Source organism: Alligator sinensis, unplaced genomic scaffold (genome assembly GCF_000455745.1).
Source record: "Alligator sinensis unplaced genomic scaffold, ASM45574v1 scaffold74_2, whole genome shotgun sequence".
Classification (NCBI taxonomy): Eukaryota; Metazoa; Chordata; order Crocodylia; family Alligatoridae; genus Alligator; species Alligator sinensis.
The window spans coordinates 2440888-2451590 of NW_005841931.1; the positions used below are offsets into that span (position 1 = coordinate 2440888).

Sequence of the window (10703 nt, forward strand, 5' to 3'; positions counted from 1 at the left end):
AGGGTTGGGAGTCCGTTGATGAATTTTGAATAGGGCTCTGGGAGCGGTCGATTTGGAGATATTCAGCCCAAAAGTTGGTCCCCGGCGTTGATTAACTCAGGCCAGGGCTTCTAGCCCTTGATCAGTGACGTTTAGAGATGTCCCGGTTGTTACATTGTCTTCTATTGATTTCTTCTGTTGGTTGAGCTGCAGTTTCCTTAGGTGTTAATTGCTGTCTGCTACCATGTTACACATTCAATCACTGATTCACTCCCTCTTTCAGGGGCCAGCCTGATACAGGGAAGGGCAGTTTGATTCCTGCCCTTGTTAACATTGTTACAATGTATAACTTACTTATGAAACTAAACACATTTAGTTGAAAGTTGAAAGGTGAGGAGTATAAAATATAAGCTACAAAAGTAATGCCGTGGCACACAAATAGATAAAAATACCAAAATACAAGGGAGATACAAAATGCGCACACACAAATTTCAAAACACAATTCCTTATCTTAAAGTGAAAGAAAGAGGAAGGAAGAAAAGGTAGAAGAGGGAAAACATATCCAAGGAGGGGAGAGCAACTGTAGGCAAGAGGAAAAGGGGCTTTCTGCTACAAGGCTGGAAACTGAGATTTGTGCCTGACTTTCTGAGGTGAAAAGCAAGAGCGGCTGAAATATTCTGGGTGGATTAATGGAGAGAGAGAGAGGGCGAGAGAGAGAGAGGGCCACTCTGAAGACATCTACACTGGGAAAATGCCTAAGCACTGGTCAGCACTGATGCCAGCAATGGTGGAGCCTGTAGGGTAGACACAAATGTCTATTCCTTTGGGGTGGTGTTAGCAGTGGAAGCTGCACTAGAGATAGGAAACGGTAGTGCAATCCTGTCCTCTGTTGTCATTTCAGCTACCTCTGGTGGATTTGTACCACCACAGATGAGTGCTTTAATAGGTTGCCTTCTGTATCTGAGGCTCATGAAAAAGATGTTTAGACCTAATAAATAAATAAATGTGACATGTGTAGGCACAAATTTGATTGTTAAAATGAACAAAGGGGGAAGAACGGCTCTGAGTGTTGTTCATGGGACAGCAAATCTTTTGCTGATTGACTGATGCTTGCAGAGTGGCATAGATGATGTGAGCTGGAGGATTTTGAGTCAGGTTCCTTGGTCACAAGTGGCAAGGTGCCATACCCAGGAGTAGTACCACCCTTGGTACTTGCATTAGAACTGTACCACAGAGAAAGGCACTGCTTTGTCAGGAGAATAGGTAAGATGAATCACTGTGCAAAAATGTCCAGCTTGTCATGCAGGAAGCCAGACCCAGGGTCCCCAGTAATCTTTTCTGGCCTTAAAACTCTGTAAAACCAAATGATTCCACCTCAGTCAAGACTTTTCTTGATAGTCTACATAAAGTCACAGTTGAATGGACTTAAGATACCAGTCAAGGTTGAGGCACACTGATATCCTGAGGAAGTTTGACTACTGCTGCTAGTAACATATCTTCTGTGGCTAGAAGACTGTCTGTTGGTCCACCAATGCATAAGGCATCATCTTTTACAAATTCTAATATATATTTGAATTAAATATAACCACAAGCCATCACTGGGTTTGGTTTTCCTTACATTTTTAGCTGAACATGAACGTGAACAGTTTCCAGAGAAAGTTTGTGAATGAAGTGAGAAGATGTGAATCCCTGGAGAGGATCCTACGTAAGTAGATAAATGGTAAAAGGCTTTGTCTTTAGAACCACAATGATCCTAGTATTAAAATAAAAAGTTCTCCAGCTACCAGACAAATTAAATGGAATTTGTTGTGAAGATGGTGCTATTTTCATCACTGTTTCCCCTTTTATCAGAAGGGTCTGAAACACTTAAAATGCAACCAGTAAGTCTCACTACACACTGTGGGTTTGGTGGGTATCACTGTTATTTTGCAAGTGGGCAAATTTGGGTAATGAGAGGTTAAGTATGGCCCCCTGCCATATATTATGCAATTAACTGGTTAATTGTGCACTAAGTTTAGACTGCCCACATGCACAAAGCCATAATCCATAGTCCACATGCACAAATCCATAATAAAGATCGTGCCATAAAAATGTCCATCCAGCTATAAAAAGAACCAACCAGCTACAAAGTTAGCACTTGAAAATGTGTAACAACTTTATAGCTGGTTTCTATCCAGCTTTAATTTGAACATCTGGCAGGGTCCTAACTAACATAAAATAACAGGACACATCAGTAGCTGAGCTACAAATTGAACTCAGGACTCCCAAGTCTGAGTCCTGCATTCTGACCACTGGAATATACTTCCTGTGGCAAAATACACCATCCTTTAAAACAGGCAATCAGTGAACAAACAGTAATTTGTTTTAAAAGACTTTTCAATGTTTAACATTTTTAAAAATAATTATTTTTTATAACTTATAGAAGCTCACCATTTTTGGTTGGGCTTGCTAACGGATGGTTCTGTTTTAGAAGTAAATCTGCCTACAGAAATCCTTACAATTTCCACTTTTAAGTGGGGAAAAAGGTAATACAGTAGTGTGATTCATCCATTGATCTCAAACCCCATTCCAGAAGTAGGTAAGCCTTGTTCTCCTCATTTTATAGCTGGTTCCATTGAGGCACAGACAGGGTAAAAGTCCTGGCCACTGTCCCATGATGAGGGCATGTACAGACAAAATGTTTATACTAACAAAATTGGCTTGACACCATTGTGTAAGAGTAGTTGACAGATAACAAGCCCCTGAACTGAGGTAACTGTCCAAACCAGCAAAGAATTACTGCTGAAGAATCATGGTAAAACTCCATCAGTGTAAGTTGCACCAGTGTTTATGTTGTCTATCCACATTTATTCTAGGATAGATGTTTGCTAAGCGTATAAGGCTCTGTAATTGTGCCCTATCTGTGAGCTAGCCTGGGATAGCTGTATGTCTATCCATTCCTGATTCCAGTGTAATTGACAGTGATATAAAAATCTGGTGTCAGTTATACCAGGATACATTTGTCTGTCCGTGCTCTGCATTAATACCATGGCTGGGAATAGGATATATGTCTCTTGAGTCCCAGTCAGCCAACTGATACCCACAGAAGGAGGCCTAAAGAACCAGACACTGCCTATAGGAGATTCCCTTTAGGGTGCATCTACATGAGACTTTTACTGAGCAGTAGACTAGTTAGTAAATGTTGCAAATCTACACATCACCCCTATTAGGCTGGAGTAAACTAATTTACTCCACAGCAGGACAGTACTTGTAAATAGAAGTGCTATTTTGCTGAGGTGTAAAAACTCAGCAGCAGCACACATGTAGAAGCTGCCCCAGCTGGCTGGGGTATGAAGGTGCTTCAGTGTGGGCTGCCTGCTGTGTAAATGCTCACCAGGGAGCCATAAACTCTGGTGTAATAACCACTGGAGTTTATTGCATCACATTAATATGCACATGTAAGTGCACCTGTATTGGTTCAAGTTGCTAGCCCAATCACGTTGGAAGGTGAAAGCTGCCTTGCTTCCTGAGGGCAGCTTTATTTCAGCAAGCTCACATCAAAGAATTAAATGTCATAAAGCTGGGTGAAACAGGACTCTGCCCCTCCAACTGCTGACCACAGTTCCAGCAAAACCCTGAAGCACATGCTTAACTTTAAACCCATTAATTGCCATCAGTGTTCAGCCCCTGATAGGGCTGATGCCCCACATTGACTCATAGAAAATTAGGGTTGGAAGGGACCTCAGGAGCTCATTAGTCCAACCCCCTGCTAGATGACCTCCTGAGGTCCTTTCCAACACTAATTTGTGGAAGAGTGCATCTGTGTGACTCAATAGTCCTAAATAGAGTGTAAACATCCAAGTGGCATGGCAGAGGGCTGCTTTTGCAGGTGTCTAAATAAGCCTAGAGAATGAAATGACGGACCGGAAAATTTAGGAGAAAGGGGAGGGTCTAGTACAGTGCACTGTGGCCTCCCAGTGGAGGTTGGGACTTCCTGGATAAACTGCTATGTTGAGGTTTTGCAGGGAACAGCCCTTTCTTGTGAGGGAGCAGGTGTGTTGACCAGGGAGTTATTTTGTGCTTTCGTGACTGTGATGAACTTATCTCAGTAATTGAGGCAAGGCATATGTAATTATGTCTTTTCTTTGGAAGGAGTAGCTTGCTTGCTGCTGAGGACAGCAGTTTGGAGCGAGATTTTCATATAACCAGGATTTTCACAGAGATTTGACAAACTCTCCTAGACTGTATATAAAATGGCATTTGGATACTGTGGCCACAATGCTCTGTTGTCATATGCAGGCCACTCAAGCTATATCCAGAAGCTAGAAACAGCCAATGCTGACAACACTCAGGTGAGCTTAGCCAGGCCTCTGTGTGGTTTCCTTGCAGGCTTTCTGGAAAATGAGATGGAAAACGAGACTGTGATTATCAAATCAGAAAAGTATCCAGAGACCCCCTTGCCTCGAGAAATGATTGATCTGGAGGTACGGAGCTCAGCACTGCCTTAAAGGCACAGGGAGAAACCTGGGCTGAGGGAGGTGGTGGGATTATATATTTATGTGCATATGGTTAACGTCTCACATGGGCTTGCCAGTGAAGGAACATGCCTCGCCAGTGGCCAACATTCACAGACGACATATTCCCAGATTCATCTGTATTGTTTTGTAGTTGTGGCACTAAACCTGCTCGTTGGATTAATAATGCTGCCCATATTTTTCACCACCAGTCCTAGACCAGTTTATTACAAAGGTAAGTTTACTCAATTATCCCCATTTTGACAGGGGAGGGAATGGAGGAACAGGTTAAACAACCTGCCTGCTCACCCAGCCAAGCCACAGCAGACCCCGGAAGGGAATCAAACACTCCTGACTTGAGTTGTGTAGCTTGCTCCAGGGTGTTCGCAGGTGGAACTAATTCATCACAAGCCTGCTGATAAATTGTGGTGGTTTTATGAGTTGCAGCCCATTTGTTCCTCTTTTTTTAATCGGGAAAACCTGTTAGTTTCTGCAGGTTCCCGATCTGTACCATTTGTTTCTGACCCTGTCCTATTACCTGCTGTGCTGTAGCTGCAGCCTTTACTGGCTTGTCATCACGGTTTTCCCTGAAGTGTTATCTGGGGCTTTAACCATGATGTTCAAGGCTAGATCCTCTCTTCCTGCCTTGGGTCCATGATGAAATTCTTCACTGTTTCAGCACATCAATTAAGGCTGGAGTTTTTGAGGGCTCCTGAGGGATTTCACCAATCAGCTTTTCTCTGCCCAGTCCCAATCCAATATATTAACAGCAAAGACTTTCCCAGTCATGAAAACCATAGCATTTCATAGGGGCTTGTCAAGACACTATGGAGCCTCTGCAGCTGACAGCTGGGCTGTCAGCAATATGGGCAAAGCCCCTTAGTGCAGACAGTGTAAGAGAACAGGCTTCAGCTGGCATGGTAGTACCTCCTTAACAACATGAGCTAATAGCAGGAAGGATGTGTCAGCTGCAGGTGTGACTCCCCCCCAGCATATTTCTGTCAGCAAAGCTTTTGCTCAAGATATCAGGTCTTTTGTAAAAGTCCACAAAACTCTTGATTTTTGTCTTCTCTTCCATACTCTGCTTTCTTGTACTGCACCAACTATTTTCCTTAGCATTTTGTTTTCAAACACTTGCAGCCTTTTTCTATTTGCCCTTGTCAGAGTCCAGGATTCACATCCATATAAAGGACAGGTTGAACAATTGTACAGTAAAGCTGGATTTCAAGGTTTCTTGAGATTGTCCTTGTTATCGTTATTTTATCCAGGCTTGACTGGCATATTTTAGCAGTGTACATTCTTGGCATGATTTCTTCAGTTTAATTATCTTCAGTGATTCTTGTTCCTAATGTTTAAATTTTTCTACTTTCCCCACATTTTCATTCCCTATCCTTGTCTTCCTGTGATCTTATCTCTGATAATTAGCAGAGTATGTTGTAGCAAATATTATCGGCTGAACGTTAGAGGATCTGGGCACCTTTAACATTTAGAGCTCTCCACCCAGATGTAAGTTAGTGAAGCAAGCGGAGTTGAAGCCACTCAGAAATCAGGGATTTGCATTCAGCACATTGCACACTGGGACTGTAATATATCAGTTGTTTCCTGAACAGAAGTGCAGGGGTTGTTTGCTTTCAATTTAATTGAAAATTAAGTTTACAAATTCATTCATTTAAACCAAAATCCACTGTTATCTCTTTAACTGAGAAGACAGATTCTTTCTCCTAATGCTTCAGTCTTCCCATAGAAACCTTGGTGTGCTTTTTATGCCTAAATACCACTTTGAGTCACTGCACTTAACAAGAAAAATGGCAGTGGGGATGTTTAATATTCATTGGATGTATTCCTAAAGAGCCAGTTTCAGGAATACAAATGTTTAGAAATGGTCACTTCACAGTCATGTGTTACTGTTCCTCCTACTTTATTCTTTTGACAGTCCATTTCAGAGGGATGTGGTGCCAGCCTGGCGAGTGAGTATTAGGCCTGCCTTGCTGATTTCTGATTTTCTTTGGTTATGACCAGACAGTTCTGGAGAAACTGGAGGCCGAGCTGCAGGAAGCTAATCAGAATCAGCAGACGCTGAAGCAGAACTTCCTGGAGCTCACTGAACTAAAACATCTGCTGAAGAAAACACAGGACTTCTTTGAGGTGAGAGTTTCTTGAATGAGCTCTTGGTGATCTGTCCTTTCTCGCAGCAGAGAGGGGAAGGCTTCTGAACATGTTAATGTTGCGGGCTTTGTGGCGATGGCAGGGTTATGTGCGTGTGTTTTTTATTTTTAAACAGAACTCAGGCTTCCTTTCCTACAAGTCTGGAATAAAAGTTTCAGAAGTGACTCAGAAATTTAAGCCTCACTGAAAGTCATAGAGCTTCTGCTTCTGATGGCTCTGGTCTCTTGAAAATGGAACTTGAGCGCTGAAGTTGTTTAGACTAGTGGTCAGCATCCTTTTTGGGCTATGGGCTGGAATGACCCAGCTCATGAGGGTGGGGTGCTAGGACCTATCCACCAGCGCCGTTTCTCCCTGTCCCAGTATGGGAGAAGTGCATGCCACTGCCGAAGACCCCTACTGCAAGTGCTGCCAAAGCCCCATGTCCATCAGCTGGATCCAACAGCTGCCTTCATACAGACAGATGGTTGCAGCAGCAAATATGTGACAAATTTTCAAGGCTTTCAAAATAATTTCATAAGAAACATGCTTATTTCTGCATTTAGACAGAAACCAGTCTGCCGGATGATTTCTTCAGTGAAGACACGTCTGGTTTATTGGAATTAAGGAGTACTCCAGCAGCAGCTGCTGCAAAACTGGGGTAAGTATTGCTAAAAATTCATAGCAGTTAAAAGTCTATTGCAAACTTAATCTTCCATTTTACTTGTATTTGTGGTAGCAGCACCATGGGAAACCAGCTTCCATAATCTGGTTTCAGCCCTACAAGCCAGTCTTAAAGATTTGATGCGTTCAGGTACTGGCTTTAGATAGCCTAATACAGGTTGGTTTCCAATCCCTTATTTGTAATTCATTCATTAAAGTGTAAAGCAATTTTAGTGTTTTGAAGGAGAGAACAGGAATTGCAACTTCTGATCATTTTGGTTCAGTCTTGGTCAATAGGGTGGACGAACTTCCATCTCTGGGTCTTTGGTTCAAACGAGTCTTTTGTTGGCAGGTGCCTAAAATCATGACCATCTAACAGCTGTTAAGTGGCCTCTGAGAAATGAGTCAGAGGGTTTCAGCCAGTTCCTAGTAGACAGATGTACAGTCACACAAATCACCCACACAGTCTGTGCTCAGGGTTGTATGAGTTTGGATATAATTGCGGGGAGTCACATTAAGTGGTATGATTCTGACTATGACTTTTCAGTACAAGTCATACAAGTCCTGTTCAGTACTAGCTCAGCTGGTAATGGTCAAACCCTGGCCTCCATATGATAATGTTTCCTAAAGCAAGTGATCTCTTCATGGCCCTGTTAATAGCAATGATTCCAGGAAAGCCTAAAAAAAAGCTTCAGGTCTGTGCCTCATCACTGTAACTTTGGGCTAGAGAAGGAGCTAGAAAACTGAGCTGTGCTTGAGTCCTCTGGGTCAAGGACAAGTCTCATGCATTGGCCCACAAGCAGAGCATTCACATGTCTCTCTGGTGCAGGAGCTACTGTATAGGCCAGGGGTGGGCAAAATGCGGCCCGTGGGCTGGATGCAACCTGCCAGGCCATCCTATCTGGCCCGTGGGGCCCCTAAAAAATTTAGAAAATTAAATATTATTTATAAATATTAAATATTATATTTATCTGCCCCTGGCTGCCTGTCATGCTGCCCTTGATGGCTCAGTAAGCGGTCCTCTGCCTACCCCTGGTATAGGCAGGGGTGCAATACTGTCAGCCAGACGTTTTTTGCCATTGACCATCTGCTATACAATAATGTCTGTATTACGCTTGCTACAAAGAAGAAAATGAATCTGCTGCCTCCCGTTTCTCTCTCCTCCTCCTGCTGTGTAATCCTGAAACACAGACATGGGCTAAGCTCTCTACCCCACTGCACTCAGCTCCCCTTCTTCCCCTAAAAAGAAGGAAAAGGAAAAGAAAAAGAGAAGTCAGTAGGTTAAGAAATAAGATCCAGGCCTGAACTTCACTTCAGAATAAGCCTTGCCTGGTAACAACCACACCTGAAGATAGCACCCCATGTTAATATGACTGTAAATCCAGCTTAATGTGGTCTATAAAGCATTAGCAAGGGATTATAAAACCTGGTACAATCTGAGTTTAAAAGACTTGAAATATGCCTGCGATATATCTGTCTTGTTAATGCTGCCCAGATTCACGGCAGGGGTGATAAAAAGGGAGAGGATGGTCCCCTTTGAGCGTTTACTGTGGCGAGCTTGCCGGGGAAACGTCTACCTGAGGTACACGGAAATGGACACTCCTCTGGAGGACCCAGTTACGGTAGGTATGAACTTGCTTCTCCTCCATCCCACGTGATCTGCACGTGTGCGCCTTTAAAAACACCTTGGACTGGTGTCATGATAACACAAAAGTATCTTGAAGTTTCAGTTTTCCATCAGGTTAATCTGTACAACATGAGGGGAGGTGGACCTGAAAGGTGATGGGAAACACAGTGGATCTTTGCTACCCCCTCAGAGATGCAACTAGGGATCTTGGCACCCTGAGCTAGTGAGGTGGGGGTGATGAGCACTTGTTTCCTCTCACAAGGGCTGCTGCCATGCCTCAAGCATGGTGCAGGTGGCAGTGGCATGAGCTCCGTGGGGGCTGCCATTCTGGTGTCCCGTCTAAATCAGTATCTGGAGCTGGTGCCCATTCTCACAGGCATAGTTATGCTACTGTTCCCCTTTTTGCATTTATTATTGTCCCTTTGGCCTGAGCAGTTAGCCAGTATTTGGAGCTGTTGTTTCCTCTGGGAGAAATTTTCAAAATGAGTAGGGTATATTCTGTGGGTAAGTTTCTTTATGTATGATGAACTCTTCTTTCACTGCACACCCTGCCGACACCAGCAGGCAGTTGTCTCTTTTAAGAAGCTCAGTCCTTTTCTCACAGATTGACAGAAGTTTAGGGCTGGAAGAGACCTTGTGAGATCATTGGGTCCAGCCCCCCTGCTCTGGGCTGGAAAGACATTGCCCAAAAATAGCTTTGTCATTGCCAGACTTTTCACTGTTTCACTTTGCAACCTTAACATTAAGTTTTCATATGATAATAAAAAAATGCATAATTCTGTTCATGGGAAGTGTGGAACTATACCCACATGGACTGGCATCAACTTCACCAAGTTAAGGGAGGAAAAAAAAAGGAAAATAAAGATGCAGTCCTCTCAAGGTTATCTTCCACCCTGCAACTAATACCATGGTCCCTGTGTTCACATCTACTGAAACCCCTCTAAGCAGTGGTGGGAAATTTACTGGGGGAAACAAAGTCATGACAAAGCAGTGTTTAACTTTTACTTTTCAGTATAGTGTTTTACTTTGTTATGTGTACTTGAAATTCTGCTTGCGCTGCCTTTCAGAGAGAAGAGGTGAAAAAGAATGTGTTCATTATCTTCTATCAAGGAGAGCAGCTCCGACAAAAAATCAAGAAGATTTGTGAGGGGTAAGGCACGCTGTTGAGAAAGTAGCAATGATTCTTGCTGAGGTGTTTACTTGTCAGGATTGGCTGGCAGAGTTTAGGGCTGGAGATGATATCTCTGCGTTCTGCCTGTCAGCTCATCCACTGCGCTCCATTCTGCTCTTCTGTTCTGCGGCATCTAGTAATAAGAAATATAGATCACTTTGGCATTTGAAAGCTAAGGCCTTAAATTTTCCAAAGTGACTAGAGGTTTTGGGAACCATGACTTCTAAGCAGTTAACCTGAGACATCTAAAACCAGGTCCGGATTTCAAGAAGTGCTTGGTTCCCCTTCTCTGACAATGCAGCCTTTATTAGGGGTGCAAAGATGGACACCCCAAAATCGGACCCCCCCAATTTGGAATATTTTAGATGAAGTCTTCTGAAGCTTCTGTGTAAACAAAATGGTACTATTATTTCTTAAATCTTTCCATGTTGAATGTAGTACTGGCCATCTTTCCCAGGGTCTCTGTCAATCTGTCTAACCAATGATACAAAAGAAGCATCATAGAATCAGAACTGAAGTTGTGAACATGCTGTCTCATCCCCATCCTGTTTCATAGATTCACAGATGTTTGAGTCAGAAGGGACCTTAGCAGATCACTGAGTCCGACTCCTGCCCTGAGCAGGAAAGA

General features: G+C 43.2%; 1 protein-coding gene across 5 annotated transcripts in view; it reads left to right on the forward strand.

Moving 5' to 3' along the window:
* Positions 1-10703, forward strand: part of ATP6V0A4 (ATPase H+ transporting V0 subunit a4) — a 57044-nt gene that overhangs the window by 4115 nt on the left and 42226 nt on the right. For all 5 annotated transcript variants that reach the window (XR_003093034.1, XM_025198883.1, XM_025198881.1 and 2 more), the window contains exons 3-8: positions 1606-1684; positions 4348-4442; positions 6492-6617; positions 7181-7275; positions 8773-8899; positions 9972-10054. Coding sequence is in view for 4 of the 5 variants with exons in the window: in XM_025198883.1 (XP_025054668.1) it covers positions 1606-1684; positions 4348-4442; positions 6492-6617; positions 7181-7275; positions 8773-8899; positions 9972-10054 (605 nt within the window). In the remaining variant the exon portion in view is untranslated. The remainder of the gene's footprint in view (positions 1-1605; positions 1685-4347; positions 4443-6491; positions 6618-7180; positions 7276-8772; positions 8900-9971; positions 10055-10703) is intronic.